Genomic DNA, 17053 nt, shown 5'->3' with positions numbered 1-17053 from the left:
ATTATCAAGCTGGGACTATGGTTTTCTTCTGATGGGGGATGGTGATTTGAATCAAAGGGCCATCAATCCTGTATGGAACCTACTTACCTGCCTTCCACCTCCTCCAGAGATGTGTGGGTCCGCATGGTAGAAGAACGCAAGGTGGTAGGTAGTGTGTTGGGTAGCACTGGGCTCTGTTCACTCATGCTGGTAGCCCGAGGAGCTGGGGGCACCTGGCCAGGTACTAGAGAGAAAAGAGGGCTGGAGTGGGCCACTGAAGCCCCAAAGCTCTACATCTGGTCCTGGAGTAGCAGCTGAAGAATCTGACAAAGGAATCTTTTAGCTGCCCTAACCCCAGGTATCCTCATTAGAGGCTCTTCTTAATACTAAATAAAAAGAACTTGGGTTAAATATTAATAGCTGGATGAGATAACTGGCCCACAAAAGTCCGGAAGAGAGAGTAATGCACAGGTCACTCACTGATGATCCCCAAAGCAGGGATCTGGAAACCAGGAGACGTGAATTCTGTTCTAGTAAATGCCAGAGGCCAGACAAACCCAGGTCTGAGGGATTCCAAAGCCCAAATGCATTGCTCCCAATCACTCCGCTATAATACCTTCTGAAGGGGGAATCCCACCCAGAAGGACCAAGTTGAGGCTGCTGATCCCCTGCCTTTCCAAGGGCTCTGTTATTCCAGGGGCCATCAGTCCAACTCACCAAGGGAGCAGGGCCAGGGAATCCCACCCAGAAGGACCAAGTTGAGGCTGCTGATCCCCTGCCTTTCCAAGGGCTCTGCTATTCCAGGGGCCATCAGTCCAACTCACCAAGGGAGCAGGGCCAGCCATCAGGCTCGTCAGGACAGGCACACACAAAGTCCGAGGCTCTGGCAAAGCAGAGGTGGGTACAGCCACCATTATTCACACCACAGGCATTGGTCCCTGGAGGCAAAGCAGATGAGTGTCTGGTCTGGGGCAGAACTGTGTCTCCCAGTTTAAACTTCTCAAAAAGAAGGAAATCTGGGGCTACCCCACTCCCAGGATCACTAGAGCAGGAGGGGTATAAACACAAGGGGGTGAAAAGATCTAAGAGCATAAAATGTGAATTGAAAGGTTCTCCCATGGCCTTAATTATCTTGGTCACTAACAGTCCCTGGGGTGACCACCCAACCCCTCTGATGATAAGGAAGCAGGCTCAGGACCAGGAACCCACCTGTCTGCCGTTGAGGGGAAACCACGATGATATCCATGAGCCCTTCCACATTTGCCAAAACCGTCTCCTTGTTCCGGCCTGAGTACTTATCAACACGCTGGATTGACTTGGTCTGCCAGTCTGTCCAGTAGATCCACCTGTCCTGCTACTCAATGGGGAAACCCAAAAAAGAGTAAGTATTATTCAGCAATCAGACTCTGGTACAGTTTCTGGGCCTCAGCATGTGCTATTCCCTCTGCTGAAATGCCCTTTTTATCTCTTATTTACCAGGTCAACTTCTGTACATCCCCAGATATGACACTGTCCAAGAATCTCCCCAAATCCTTACAGAGTTCACCATTCTCTCCTCCATGCTGTTCTGTACCTTGCAGTCACTTCTACAAGTGAGTTTTGACACTCTAAGGTAATTTGTTTACACATTTATCTGTCCCACCAGATTAAGTTCTTCAAGGACAAGAATGTGTTCCATTCATCTCTGATTGTCCAGCACCTAACACTCAGTCCTCAGTCAGTTGACTGAGTGGCTCCCGACCTAGCAAACAGTCATAAATTTCAAGGTTCTTCTAGGTCCCTGTTCTTCTGGATCCTTTGCTCTGAGCCCTGACCCAAATCGTCTGTTTACTTCTGTGGGTGGCTACCTTCTAATGCAATGATCATGAAATTCTCAACCAGGGTGGGAAGGGGCAGTGAAGGTGTCAGAAACTCTGGAGGGAAACTCGTATATTGAAAAACCATATTTGGTATTACCCTGTAGTTTACATTTGCAGTATGAAAGAAAAAAGCTTGTCATGCTTATCATTAAGTAAAGCCAGACAAAATCTTTTTGGCTGGCAGGATATATATAATACAGAATACAGACATGGTGGATGATGTTTGTCAAAAACGGATTAAGGTTTTTAAATGTCTCAGTGAGAATTCCTGTTTCAGCCCCAGGTTTGGTAGGTCTTTTTCCTTGGTAGGTCAAGGAGGTTTAGTTACCTCTCTCCTGAGCCAGTACCTGTGTGAGGGCAAAGGGGTGGGAGACATGGCTGACCAAGACCTGCCGTAGCTTTCCATTGAGGTCAGCGCTCTCAATCCGGTCCAGATGTGCATCTACCCAGTAGATCCTGCAAAGAAAAGGAGAGAAGGGTGGCTGCTCAAAACATTTGCCAGGGAGCCCAGCTCTTCCCCCTAAGGAGGTATCTTTCCCCCTGCGCTGAACTGGCAGGTGATGTGAGCAGTCAAGAAACACCCTTGATGACAGGTCATGAGAGGTCACTGTAAAACCCAAAGCTGAAGAGGAAAGGGGTGACTCATAAGGGGGAAGGCCAGGGCTGTTCTGGGGAGGGGTAGAAAGTCTAGTGACTTCAGAGGAGTCATCACCCAACTTCATCTTCAGCAGCTTGATTACCTTTGACTCCTACCCAAGAGTCTAAGCCCAAATTCTTACTAAGGGTCATCAAGAAAAGAATTCAGTCTACGTGGATCTCACTGAGGTTAAAAGAAGAGGACATTCTGCCAAAGCTCTAGGTAAATTTGATTCCTTTTCCTTCTGGGGGCAGAAAGGGCAACAGACTGCTAAAGACCCCCTTTCATTCTCTTCTCCAGCCCTCCAGTATTTTCTAACTAGACAGAAGTTGCAAAATCCAGTGCCTGAAGGGATCAAGAGAATAACAAATACAAGAATCAGCCCTTAGCTGGATGATGGGGAGTGGGATGTGGTCCAGCCAAAGGACACACCTGCTAAGCTACTTAAATTAAAAGCACATAAACCATGGGGCTGGCTGGTGAGCTCAGTTTGTTAGAGTGTGGTGCTCATAACACCACAGTCAAGGGTATGTATCCCCATACCAGCTAGCCACCCCCAAAATAAATGGAAATAAAATCAGGAAATTGACATTGGTACAATGTCCATGCATAGTTCTATGCCATTTAAAAACAAACAAAACTAAACCAAAAAACCCCACATAAACCAGCCAAAGAAGCCCATGTGAGGGTTAAGGGCTGTATTCAACAACCTCCACTCTAAGAATGTTCCCTCATCCTTCTCACTGCTTTCTCTTGCCCACCTACCAAGGAGCTTTCTTTTCTATTTTTTCATTTTTGCTAGTTCAATGTCAACCATCCACTCCTCTGCCCGCCCTATTTCCAGGAGGTTGTTTGGGACAAGATTCCCACCTGCGGGTATCATAGTCCAGGGTAAGGCCATTGGGCCAACCCAGGTCTGTGTTGATGAGGACCTTCCGCTCAGAGCCATCCAGGTTGGCCCGTTCAATCTTGGCAATGTGGCCCCAGTCTGTCCAGAAGAGGTACCTGAGACACAACAGTGCCATCATTACCAAGGCATGGGAAGATGGCACCCAGAGGTTGAGTGAATACAGGAACATCCCAATACCAATAATATATAGGCACCCTCCAAGTGCATCTCTTCCGCCAGGCCCTTCTTCCCTGGATCTCTTTTCTGCTGGCCATAAACTTACCCCTTCCTGGGGAAAACAGCGATGGCCCGGGGCTCATCCAGGCTGTTGTTGATCAGCACTTTTCGGCAGGAACCATCCAGCCTTGATGCCTCAATGGTATTTCGGCCTGTATCTGTCCAATACAGGTTCCTGGCAACCCAGTCCACTGCCAGCCCATCCGTGGTCTTCAGCCCACGCCCGATCACTGTCTCCATGTTGCTGCCATTCAGGTCTGCTCGCCTTGGGGACAGCCCAGGGATGGATGAGTGACCAGATTGACCAGAAATAGACTGAAACTCCTTTACTCTGTTTTCCCATAATTGGACCCCCAGTAGACTTTAAACTCCACAGGGGCAGAGACCAAGTCTCTATTAGTACATTATTCATACCCAGCACAATAGAACTCAACCTCAGGATGGGGAGCATGTCACAAACACCTGGGGAACTTCTCTAAACTGCATACACCCACCTGCCCCCAGCATGCAATTCTTTTTTTTTTTCCTTTTTGTCTTTTTTCGTGACCAGCAACGGGATCGCAACCCTCGGTGTCGTGAACTTCTCTAAACTGCATACACCCACCTGCCCCCAGCATGCAATTCTTTTTTTTTTTCCTTTTTGTCTTTTTTCGTGACCAGCAACGGGATCGCAACCCTCGGTGTCGTGCCCGCACCGCGCTCAGCCAGTGAGTGGACCGGTCTCTATATGGGATCTGAACCCTCGGTGGGAGTGCCGCCGCGCTCCCCAGCACCGCACCACCAGCATGCAATTCTAATACACCTCTCAGGAAGAGCAAAGGGGAATGCCCCCCATTTCTCTGTGTGAGAATCTCTGCCACGGTAAACCACTCTTACTGGTGGCAGGACATCATATTCCTAAGCTGTGTTGGGGCCAAGAATTTAAAGAATAATACAAATAAAACAAAAAACAACAACTTTGTAAACCACCATAAGTCTTGGCATTTGGCTAGGGCTCCTTTACAGCAATACTGATACTAGCTACATGGCTTCCTCATCAATGAGTCCTAGGAGATTCTTGGAGCTCCCTCAGGGCCCAACAGTAGGTGTGGAAGGCTCCAGGTCCCCAGCCTGACTTTATCTGTTTTTTTTGTTTGTTTGTTTTACATACTAGGCTTCCATAGAATCTTTAAACAAATAAACAAGCAAGCAAAAGTTTAAAACTCTGCTCTTAGGCTGGCCTGTGGCTCACTCTCACTCGGGAGAGTGTGGTGCTGATAACACCAAGGCTGCGGGTTCGGATCCCTATATAGGGATGGCCGGTTAGCTCACTGCGTGAGCATGGTGCTGACAACACCAAGTCAAGGGTTAAGATCCCCTTACCGGTCATCTTTATTAAAAAAAAAAAAAACACCCCTCTGCTGTAAGTGATAACACTACAACGTGAACAAGTCATACAACACCAAGTCAAGGGTTAAGATCCCCTTACCGGTCATCTTTATTAAAAAAAAAAAAAAACACCCCTCTGCTGTAAGTGATAACACTACAACGTGAACAAGTCACGATTAGAACTCACTATCCACACTGCCAAATCACTCAGTCCATTTAGGGGTCAATGCAGAACATAACCTCACCCTTGATGGACCAGAAGTAGGTCTGTGTCCTCTGGAGGTTTCACTGATACTATACCTGATGACATCCAGGAACACATCTGTGTAATAGACCTTTCCATCCACACTGTCATAATCCAGGGAGATGACATTGTTGAGCTCAGGAACAGGGACATGCACATCCGTGTGGTCACTGGTGTCCAGTGAGATACGCCGGATGGAGCCACGGCTGGAGAAAAGCAGGTAGATCTCAGGAGAGGGATCACAAGTCTTCCCATCTCCCTTCAGCTGGATGCCAGTGGGACAGGCACAGGAGAAGCCAGAAGGCCGAGGCAAGCAGAGGTGTGAGCAGCCACCGTTTCTCAAGCCGCACTTGTTAAAACCTGGTGATGAGAGAGAGAAGCACAAGTTTTCACACCCAGCCTGGAATACTGCCAGAATCTTACAAAGATCCTAGTTTCCTGTGGCTGACTCCTTGCTGATTTATGTGGCGGGATTCAGTGCCTGGCAGGGGTGAGGTAGAAGGAGTGTCTATAGGGTTGTCTCCAGGAGTCCTTTGAAGGTGACAGCATCATGCAGTTGTAGTACCAGCCATATCCAGAAGAAACACAGCCTGATCCTGGAGGGCTTGGGCAGATCACTGTCTCTCTGATTGTAAAGGAGTTTTGTGCTCCAGATATACCTCTGATGTTGAGATAGCCCCAGAAAGCCAGAACCTCTGACTCACAGCCCCGGGGGTTTTCTTACCCAATGGCTGTGCCCGGTCCACAGCCTGGATGTCCATCAGGCCTGGCAGGTTGGACCTCACCAGGATGACATTGCTGCCAGTTCCCTTGTCAGCACGGTGGATGCTACGGGTCTGCCAGTCAGTCCAGTAGATATAGGAGTCAAGCAGGGTGAGGCCGTATGGGTGCTGCACTGGTGACACCAATGTGTGCCGATTGGCACCATTCAGGTCAGCAGCCTCGATTCGCTGCAGAGGAAAGAGAGGGTGAGGGTGGTTATCAGTAGACTGGGAGCCCTCAGTGGAGATCCTGGGCAGGCCTCTACCATCTTCCCAGCCTTCGGGGAAGCAGCAGGGACAGGGCTCTCACCTCAGTGTGGGCATCAGCCCACAGCAGTTGGGAGCTGGCTTTGTCCACAGTCAGTCCATTGGGCCATCCTAGGTTGTTGTTGATGAGCACAGTGCGGTCTGAGCCATCCATTCCGGACCGTTCTAACTTGGCATTCTCCCCCCAGTCCGTCCAGTACATGAACCTGAGGGAGGAAGAATATTAGCTGATTATTCCAGCAGCCATCATATACCCTGAGTACTACTTCACATGCATTATCTCAGTTCATCTTCACAAGTGCCACAAAGAATACATTTCACTGTCCCATCTATTTCATAGGCAAGGAAGATGAGGATCAGAGAGGTTAAACACTAGCCCTAAAGTGATGCAGCTAATACATGATGAAAGAATTTGAATCCTGATTTCCCTACTCCAAGGATCATGCTTTTAACTTCTACACTATTCTGCCACCCTGAAAGAAGCCACAGGGAGTGAAACAGCCCCAGGAGGTCAGCCCATAGTGACGTCCAGTTCACAGGGTTTCTCAGATGTTTCTCAGGGTCGCTCTCTACTGCCCACCTTCGCCCCCTCCAGAGTCCCAGCTGAGTGGGCCCACACTGCCACCCAAAGTGATGGAACCAGCCCTCACCCCATCTCGTGGTACAATACAATGGCCCGGGGACTGTCAAGGTTCTGCCACACCAACACTTTCCGCATGGACCCGTCCAGGTTGCCCACTTCAATCCTGTTCGTTCCCGTATCTGTCCAGTATACCTTCCGGCCAATGGCATCTACTGCAAGCCCATCTGTGGTCTGTAGTCCTACAGGGAGTCAAAAAAGAACACTGGCTCCTGCTTTAAGACAGATGGGATATTTCCCCAGCTCTGTAGCCCAGAAAGGTGGTCCCTGGGCTGGGAGGAAAGCCCACCTGTGGTGATGATGTCCTCATGCTGTGAACCATCCAAATTCGCACGACTGATCCTGTGCAGCGTGCTGTCAGACCAGTATACTTTTCCTGCAGAGGGAAGGCTTGGCTCAGCCTAGACCCTCACCCCACAATGGAATACACACAGCTGTCTCATGCTCTGAGGCACCAGGGCATGTCAGAGAGAGCCCTGGATGCCCTAGCAGAGGAGATCAGGAAAATGAAGGAATACTGGAGCAGGATGGCTCTTGGCCTAGATGGAGAGAGGACCCCAAACCATGCCCTAACATCCAAAGAGAAAGTGCTGTACAGACAGAGACAGGGGCTATGCCAGAGGGAATGGGAGCCCCCAGGCTCTTAGCAGAAGGCAAAGGTAGTAGGAAAGGAAGGCCAGCAGTTTCCGTAGGGCAGGGACAGAAGGCCAGGTAGGAAGAGAGGGCCCCACACACCTTCCTGGGGGTCCACTCCAATGGCAATGGTGTTCTTCATGGTAATGTTGATTGGTACCACCACATCAGCAAAATAAGGGATGTCCAGGGAGACCATGCGTACGTCTATCCTCCTGGCGAAGATGAGGAAACTGTTCATGCCTGCCCAGTTGGAGAGAGAAGGAGAGAGGATAATCACTCTAGTACAGCCATTATGAGAACTGGAGTCAGGCAAACTGAAGCTCATGCCTGGCCCTGCCAGTTTCTAGCTGTGTGACCCTGTGTAAGTTATTTAAATGATTTAAGCCTCGGCTTCCTCATCAATAAAATGGGAACAATAATACTGTGGCTGAAAAGATTAAATGAGATCATGTACATAAAGCACTTAGCATTAGGTCTGAGGGTTCGGATCCCACATACGGACCGGTTCCCGCTCACTGGCTGAGCGAGGCGCGGGAGCAACACCGAGGTTTGCAATCCCGTTGCCGGTCCCTGGTCCGGTACGGGGGCAACACTGAGGGTTGCGATCCGTTGCCGGACACGGAACAAAAAGACAAAAGACAAAAAAAAAAAAAAAATAAATAATAATAATACTGTGGCTGAAAAGATTAAATGAGATCATGTACATAAAGCACTTAGCATTAGGTCTTATGCATATTCATAATTAATATTGTGGAAGCAGCTCTCTTTGAAAGACCCTTTATAATGAAGCTTAAGAGAGGGACCCCAGAGGGCTTTACCTACAACCTGGGAGGCAAAATTCACAGCTCCGTTCTCGCTCAAATTCCCTGGAAGGTTGAAGTTCAAATGCAGCCTACCATGCAGCATCCCCTTGGGGAGAAACCTTGACTTCTAATATCTGGGTAGCCTGGTTCTGCTTATGGGACCCTCCAACCTTGTCAAATAGATTGTGTACTCACAAAAGTGGCACATCTATGGGGGGGAGTACCATTACATTATAGATATCATACATTTTCATATTACACTAATTTTAGGCAGACAGAAGAAGCGTCTTGTTCTAACCAAATCAGTATATTATGAAAATTTTCTTACAGATGAAAGGAAAGTTGTTTTGAGAAAGGAGCATGTTTTTCTAATATGCATGAAGACACCTGATAGAGTTTGGATGTGTTGTCCCCCCAAAACTCATGTGGAAATCTGATCCCCAATGTGACTGTGTTGGAAGCTGATTGAATCATGGGGGCGGATCCCTCATGAGTGGATTAATGCTCTCCCTGGGGAACGAGGGGTAGTGAGTGAGTTCTCGCTCTGTTAGTTCCCATGAGAGCTGGTTGTTTAAAAGACCCCAGCACCTCCCCTCTCTCTCTTGCTTCCTCTCATCATGTGATCTGCTTGTACCTGCCACTGACTGACATTTTCAACCATGAGTAGAAGCAGCCTGAGTCCTGTGCCAGATGCAGATGTCCCAGAATCATAAGCCAAATAAACCTGTGTTCTTTATAAATTACCCAGTCTCAGGTATTTCTGTTACAGCAACACAAACAGACTAACACAACACCATAAGAATTAGATGGACCGTGCCTCCAATCCTGTCTACCTGCTCCTCTGGGCCTCTCCCCTGAACCTCTCCTCTTTTCTAAAAGCTCTCAGTTTCTCCCCTAAGCCTCTAGAAGCACCAGGACTCATTCCCATGAGAGCTGGTTGTTTAAAAGACCCCAGCACCTCCCCTCTCTCTCTTGCTTCCTCTCGTCATGTGATCTGCTTGTACCTGCCACTGACTGACATTTTCAACCATGAGTAGAAGCAGCCTGAGTCCCGTGCCAGATGCAGATGTCCCAGAATCATAAGCCAAATAAACCTGTGTTCTTTATAAATTACCCAGTCTCAGGTATTTCTGTTACAGCAACACAAACAGACTAACACAACACCATAAGAATTAGATGGACCGTGCCTCCAATCCTGTCTACCTGCTCCCCTGGGCCTCTCCCCTGAACCTCTCCTCTTTTCTAAAAGCTCTCAGTTTCTCCCCTAAGCCTCTAGAAGCACCAGGACTCACGCTGCCAGGGAATGCTGTCCTGATGCCTGTCAGGGCTGTGGGAAGATGCCTTAATGCCACTTACCTTCCTCTTGCTGCCATCCAGGCCAGCAAATTCAATAGTCTTCATGCCGGCATCAGCCCAGTATAGCTGCTGGGATCCATAGTCAATGGCTAATCCATTAGGCCAGGTCAGGTTAGAAGAGATGATGACCTGTCGGCCCGAGGCATCCATGCCAGCTCGTTCAATCTTGGGGCTTGCACCCCAGTCAGTCCAATACATGTACCTGGGCACAAGCAAGGGAGGTCTTACAAGCCTTCCAGTTAATACTCAGTGGGTTTTAGGGATTCTGCCTGAAATAGCTGCCCAAGCCTCCTGCCTCAGTGCCTAGCCCCACCCTGAGCTCAGAGTTGTCTCTAAAGACCTCGTATCTTCTATCACTATGGAAAGGTATCCAGGGTCTTAATATAAGGAGAGCCCATAGCTCAAGGAGTGCACAGTGAACAAGGCCACTTGGGAATAAAGAAAGAGGGGGTCTTCATGCCGGCATCAGCCCAGTATAGCCGCTGGGATCCATAGTCAATGGCTAATCCATTAGGCCAGGTCAGGTTAGAAGAGATGATGACCTGTCGGCCCGAGGCATCCATGCCAGCTCGTTCAATCTTGGGGCTTGCACCCCAGTCAGTCCAATACATGTACCTGGGCACAAGCAAGGGAGGTTTTACAAGCCTTCCAGTTAATACTCAGTGGGTTTTAGGGATTCTGCCTGAAATAGCTGCCCCAGCCTCCTGCCTCAGTGCCTAGCCCCACCCTGAGCTCAGAGTTGTCTCTAAAGACCCCGTATCTTCTATCACTATGGAAAGGTATCCAGGGTCTTAATATAAGGAGAGCCCATAGCTCAAGGAGTGCACAGCGAACAAGGCCACTTGGGAATAAAGAAAGAGGGGAGGTGAGGATGAGGAATAAGAAATGTCTCCTTGACTGGATTGGCTAAGTAATTATGGTACCTAAGTTTAACAGAATTTTATATAACCATTAAGAAGAACAACGTAGATTTATATACTCAAATAGAAAGACATACAACATAAATAGCCTAATAGGGACCTTGGCTAAGTAATTATGGTACCTAAGTTTAACAGAATTTTATATAACCATTAAGAAGAACAAGGTAGATTTATATACTCAAATAGAAAGACATACAACATAAATAGCCTAATAGGGACCAAAAAAAGTCACAAAACAGTATGCCATTTTTGTAAAACCAAAACCATCATCACCAAGAACAAAAAATACATTTAGAAGAAAAATCTAGAAAAAATACCCTAAACTGTTAACAATGGTTATTGCTAGAGAGTGAGATTTTAGAGAATTTTCACTGTCTGTGGACTTAATTTTTTTTAACAATGAGTTACTTTTGTAAGCAAACCAAAAAAAAGCCAAGATAAAAAATGTCTAAAGGTTTTCTTGTCCACAGAGGAGACAGGGTTGTCACTAGCCTCTGTGTCACTACAGCTGCTCTTGCTTTCTGGGTGCACCCATAAAATCTGGCCACTCTCCCTAATCTCCAGGCTCCCCTCCAGTACTCAGGTATTGTGGAGGGGAGCTCATCCCAAAGGCGCAGCGCTCACCCGCCCATGGGTTCCACCACGATGTCCCGAGGACGATCAAGGTTCTCCCAGATGAGTACTGTCCTCATGCTTCCATCTGTGTTGGCCACTTCAATTCTGTCTGTACCTGTCAAGAAATAAGGGACAAAGATATTAACTCTAGTCTTATTCGTTCACCCTCTTACCTTCCATGACCAGCACAGAGCCTGGCATGCAGTAGATATCAATAAATATTTTGCGATACATGCACAATGGATATTTAGTGAATTGAACAGGGAGAAGAAATTCAAGGAAGTGGTCAGTTCCATTTCTTGTAAGAGTAAGATTTCGCAGACCTGAGCAACCAATTCTGTCTTATGATTTAAGGCAATGTTTCTTAAACTTTAGTGTAATAAGGATAAGGAAAGTTTGCTAAAATACAGATTCCTGAACCTAACCCCCAAAGATTCTGATTCAGTAAGTCTGAGGAAAAGCCCCAAAATGTGCATTTCTAACTACTTCCCAGATGATGCTGATGCTGCTGGTCCAGGGACCACTCTCTGAGTAGCACTGGTTTAAGGCATTCTCCTTGCCTCCCACACCCACCTGTTTAGCCAGTGATGAAATGAAAACCACAGGACATGAGTTCCTTAACTGAAATGCCTCAAAACGTTCCTGGGCATCAGGTACATAGCAGAAGTAGATGCCATTTGACTGGCAAATGCCAGACTCTCAGATGTGGGCTTCTTGCTTCAGCTCTGCAACAGCTCTGCCACTCCTGACCTACCAAGGACTTCAGATCAAGACAGAGGCGGTCCAGGAGGGACACTGGGCCCTTCCTACCTGAGGCCAAGGTTTTAAATAAGAGGAATCTCAGAGAGCCAGGTCTCGGCTCTCCTGTACATACCTGCATCTGTCCAGTATAGCTTATTGGTGACCCAATCAATGGCCAGGCCTGCAGGGCTCTCCAAACTGGTGTCCACTACCACCTGGGCAGGAAGCAAAGCTGTATCACCAACTGTACCTCCACCCCAGCTCTGATGCCCAAACTCCACCAATTCTCAAGGTTGGCAAAGATATGGGAAGCCCTTACCCTGGAGAGGGTGGATTCCACCCCTCAATCTCTGCCCTCCCTGAGGGCCTGGGCCCACGCTGGGCCCTACCTCCTGTCCTGTTCCATCCCACTTGGCCCTGCTGATGGTATCAGTGCTGACATCTGTCCAGTACACGTGGTCATCCCGGGAGTCCCAGTCAAGGGCCACAGCACTGCGCACGTCAGCCAGTGGGATGACATCATCGGACAGGTCCTCTGTGTCAAAGCTGATCCGACGGATGTCCATCCTTCGGGCAAAAAGCAGGAACTTGTCAAGACCTGATCAAAGGCCGAAAGGGGTCTTCTTTTAATGCTCTAAATCCAATAACAGTGACAGACACAGACGCTCACCTGTGTGACATCTGGTTCAATCACACTTCCTGGGATCTGGTACCCCTTGCTCCCTACTCTTCAATCCTCAGGCCCCCTTTGAGCCCTGGGCAGCCCGTGCTGGCAGAATCAGACTTTAGAATCAAATGGAAATGGACTCTACTCAGGACCCAGAAGTGCATCCTGTTTAAATGTATCAGCTTCATCTCAACTTTTCTTTCTTCTCATTTTTCTCGATCTCTTCCAGTGCCCTGGCCAGACCACTGCTGACCCCCTGCCCCTACTTCTCCGACTTCCTGCCTGCTTGAGGGCTTCTGCTGCTCCAATCCATCATTCCAATCCCTTCCTCTCACTCTCCTCTTCACAACTCTAGCCAATAATGACTATTTATTGAGCACTTACTCCTTGCCAGGCCCTGAGCATGGTGCTTTTCTTGGCTCACACCAACCTTTTGTGGTACATGTTACTCTTATTCCCATTTTCTAGATGAGCAACCCTGAGGCTAACAGAGATCAGGTAACTTGCCCAGAAGTCCATGACTACAAAGCACCAGAGCTGGGACACAGGTCTGGCCACTCCTCTACATGGCATCTTCCCAGCCAGCTCTGCACCAACCTTTGCCCCTAGGCTGGTCTACCTGAATACTTTCATAGTGTACTTTTCTACCCAGAAATGCACTTCCTGCCTAACTTTACCAACTGTCTTCTTCCCAGATTTGGGAAACCCTTATGGGGAAGCTCCTGGGGAAACTTCTTGAATCTCTCTAAGACAGTACAGGAAGAGCTGGGCACAAAAGAAGGCAAGGGGAAAACTCCAAGCATGAAACTAGGTTCTCAATCAATGTGTGTAAAAATGAAACCTCTGAGGGTTTGCCCTAATTGCAACATCTGGAAAGGACCGAGATCAAAAGAGAATTCGATTTTAACCAGATTTAAGAGGGTCAGTGTAGAACACAGTGGTAAATAAGAAAAGCTGCTGACATGTGTGAGGAGTTACCCCAAGCCCTTGCTGGTCATACCATACACCTTGATCACTACTCTCTGGACTATTCTTAGAAAAAAATCACCTGTGGTGCTGAGCTATCCAGGGCTACCCTCTCAAGGCAATGACCCTGCAGGAGCTCGTAGGAAGCCAAAGTAGTAGTTCAGGGCAAGACCAGGGCATCCCATCATCTTTTACTTGTTAAACACATATTTACCCAGGGCCTACATACACAGAGCATCATCAGAAATCTTAATTTTGGCTCCCTGGTATAAGAGCTGAAAGAAAGTCTTCAACAGGGTGAGGCTAAAAGTTAAGAGGTAGGAAATCATTCCCTTGTTTTCTAAAAGAGCCTGGAACCCTCTTGTGGCCTACAGATAAGGCATCCTACCTGGTGGAATGATATACAAGCCTGGTTGCAGGTGTTTATACTTGACTGGGTGGTGTCACTGAGGCTTCAGCAACTACTGCTGGGCCTCAGTCCTCAGCTTGGATATAAGATCCCTCAGCCTCTTAAGTTCTTCCTCTCCAGGGGCTACCTGACGAGTCTGGCTCTTCCCCATGACAGGCAATCCCTCCAACTCCTATTCCTTGTTCTTTCTACCCATCTGTACAAGGCACTCCAAAGAGGCTGGTGTCCCAGACCCACTTACTCTGGGCACAGGCATGGCTGCTGATCTTGCGGAAGCCAGTGGGGCAGGCACAGGTGTAGTTCTGACCACTGGGCAGACATAGATGAGTGCAACCTCCGTTGTTGTCCCCACAGCGGTTTTTTCCTGCTCAAAGAGCCCACAGCAAGAGGGTCAGGTTAGACCAAAGATTCGTAAAAGTTGCGCTAAAGCTAGGAAGTAGGGGTTTACCTAGAGAGTGAGCACCCCAAAGAGAGAAACTAATTTAATATTTTTTATAAGTGCCCTAGCTGCTAGCATGTGAGTACCTGACACACAGGCAATGCCCGGTAAATGTTTGCATGCATTAGATGGGAACAGTAAAGCAGATTCTTTTGAGTCTTAGTGTTGTACCACCCTAAATGTCCAGCAGAGGGGGGAATTAACCCATGTCGGTGCCAGCTCTGGATTGCCCACCAGAAGAAATGGCAACTATGACAAGTGCAAGGAAGGTTCTCAAGGATACCAGAGGCCACATCACCCACGAGGCTACTCTGGTTCTCCTGGCGTGTAGTTTTTTACCTGCAGGTTGGCGCTGGGGGTGCAAGGTGTGGATGTCCATGGGAAAGTGGAGTTTGTTGCGAATGATTTCCTGGTTCTTCCCAGTAAATTTGTTAGCACTATTGATGCTCTTGGTGTGCCAGTCTGTCCAGTACAGGCTATCTTCAAACACCGTGATAGCAAAGGGATGTGGAAGGCCTGGGGAGAGTCCAGAAAGACCTCAGTCCAGACACGGTCTGCCATGGCCCAGGGCCTGGGCCTGGCAACTGTACAAATCTCATCCTCTGCCAAGGCTCCTAGGGGCAGGAATGGGGCAAGGAGGATGAAAGATGAAGGAAAGTGAGGAAGGGCCTTACCTTGGCTAATGACAGCCTTGCGGTGACTCCCATCCAGATTGGCCCTCTCAATTACGTGGTGCTTAGCATCCACCCAATACATACGGCGCCCGGCATAGTCGATGGTCAGGCCATTGGGCCAGAACAGATGAGTATCGGCGATGATGCGGCGTCCAGAGCCATCCATGCTAGAGGCCTCAATGCGGGGGGTATTGCCCCAGTCTGTCCAGTAAATGGTACTAGGGAAACAGACAGGGAAATTGAGAGGGAGGCAGCAGAGGATGGGTAGGTAACCAGGATAATAATCATGTAGAAGGTTTTTATCTATTAAGCCAGGTGACTCCAATTGTTTGGTCCACAGAGTATTCTCTAAAGGTTTGAATTTAAATGCTTTTAGGCAGGGTATTTATTTATTTTGTAAAGAAAAACATTTTTTGAGTACCTGCCATGGGCAGGGCACTATCTTAGGCACTAGAAAACTCCTGACCCTTGTGGATTGACAATACAGTGTAATATTAGTCAGGATAGCACTTTCTTCTTCGTCACAATCTCTTCCACTGCCTGTTATATTTTATACACACACACACCCCCAGTGTTTCTGAAACAGCTGACACACAACTGTAGGATCTTACAAGACACCCCCTCAATTGACTGCATTGAATTTTTAAAAGCTAGAGGCTAAGAACATCCATTTCAAGAGACTTTTATATTAATTTTTGGATCTATAATAAACAAAAATTATTATGAGTTTATAACAGTTAGCTCAACCCAACAGCTAATAATAAAAATAACCCACACATCTACAACTTATCTAATGTACATTATATGCTACTTAAAATGCATTATCTCATTTAATCTTCATACAACTATGAGGTAGGTATTTTTAATTATCAATTTAGAAATGAGTAAACAGAGGCAGAGTGAGATTAACTAACTAGTCCAAGGCTACACAGCTGGTTACTACAGAGATGGGAGTCAGACCCAGGGGTGTCTGAGTGCAGAGCCCATGTTATTAATACTAGACTGTGAGGATGCCCCATAAAGTCTGGCCCAGGTGGCCTGGGAACTGTCCCTAGAGGTTGCAAGAGGGATTCCGCAAGAGCTTGAGACACAACTTACCCTTCCATGGGGTGTAAGGCAATGGCCCGGGGCTTCTCAAGGTTCTGCCACAGCAGCACCTTCCGGTGGGCCCCATCCAGATTGGCCACCTCAATCCTTGACGTCCCTGAGTCAGTCCAGTAGAGTTTATCATGGACCCAATCCACAGCCAGGCCCCCTGGTGAGAAAAGGTAGCAGAAAAGTGTCAGGGATTCAGCCCAGGCTCCTCTGTGCCATGGTAACAAGAGCAAACTCTTAATGGAGCAGTTTCTTGGGCCAGGCGCTGTTGTAATAGTTTTAAACACATTAACTCATTTAATCATCACAATTCTGTAAGCTAGGTACTATAATCCCCATGAAAATGAGGAAGCTGAGGCACAGAGAAGTCCAGGAGCATGCATCCCTCCTCATACCCAGCCATACCCCACTTCCTGACCCACACCCAGGGCCCCCCCTGCACTGACTCAGGGGTTTACAAATAGTTGCCTAGAGTTTTGTAGAGGCATTTCAGAATTTCCATAAGCATTTGAGTCAAATGTGTTTGATACCAAGTTCTAATCCATTTCATTGGCTTGTAGAATAGCCTGAGATTATCAAGTGAGCTATTGCTGTTATATAAATCTGTAAAACATTTAGATATACTTATCTGGGTCAATCAGAATATTCTTGACACTAAGCAATCAAAACAAAACACGGAAATAAACTGGATGCTAAGACTGACAGAGAACTGTAACTGTCGTCCATAAATCTCTGATTATGACATTCACCAAACGGTCTCATTATTCTCACTGATTGAGCTCAATAATGAGCAAATGTTTTATCTGAATCTTTAAAATTAACATACACACAAGGGCCGCCCGTGGCTCACT

General features: G+C 47.7%; 1 protein-coding gene across 1 annotated transcript in view; it reads right to left on the bottom strand.

Moving 5' to 3' along the window:
- LOC103581708 (low-density lipoprotein receptor-related protein 4-like) overlaps positions 1-16412 on the bottom strand; it is a gene marked incomplete at its 5' end in the record, with an annotated part of 29942 nt that extends 13530 nt beyond the window's left edge. The window contains 22 exons of the mRNA XM_008563477.1: positions 88-223; positions 804-917; positions 1189-1333; positions 2186-2294; positions 3346-3480; positions 3648-3866; positions 5270-5573; positions 5938-6163; positions 6285-6447; positions 6892-7063; positions 7171-7257; positions 7617-7757; positions 8516-8528; positions 9677-9878; positions 10106-10291; positions 11221-11326; positions 12086-12167; positions 12342-12550; positions 14236-14358; positions 14773-14949; positions 15108-15325; positions 16206-16412. Coding sequence (XP_008561699.1) covers positions 88-223; positions 804-917; positions 1189-1333; positions 2186-2294; positions 3346-3480; positions 3648-3866; positions 5270-5573; positions 5938-6163; positions 6285-6447; positions 6892-7063; positions 7171-7257; positions 7617-7757; positions 8516-8528; positions 9677-9878; positions 10106-10291; positions 11221-11326; positions 12086-12167; positions 12342-12550; positions 14236-14358; positions 14773-14949; positions 15108-15325; positions 16206-16412 — 3474 coding nt within the window. The remainder of the gene's footprint in view (positions 1-87; positions 224-803; positions 918-1188; positions 1334-2185; positions 2295-3345; positions 3481-3647; positions 3867-5269; positions 5574-5937; positions 6164-6284; positions 6448-6891; positions 7064-7170; positions 7258-7616; positions 7758-8515; positions 8529-9676; positions 9879-10105; positions 10292-11220; positions 11327-12085; positions 12168-12341; positions 12551-14235; positions 14359-14772; positions 14950-15107; positions 15326-16205) is intronic.
- Between the last annotated feature and the right edge of the window lie 641 nt (positions 16413-17053).

This window comes from Galeopterus variegatus, unplaced genomic scaffold (assembly GCF_000696425.1).
Source record: "Galeopterus variegatus unplaced genomic scaffold, G_variegatus-3.0.2 Scaffold13728, whole genome shotgun sequence".
Taxonomy (NCBI): Eukaryota; Metazoa; Chordata; class Mammalia; order Dermoptera; family Cynocephalidae; genus Galeopterus; species Galeopterus variegatus.
Note: the sequence above shows the minus strand (reverse complement) of the source record. Positions and strands in the feature narration are given on the sequence as shown.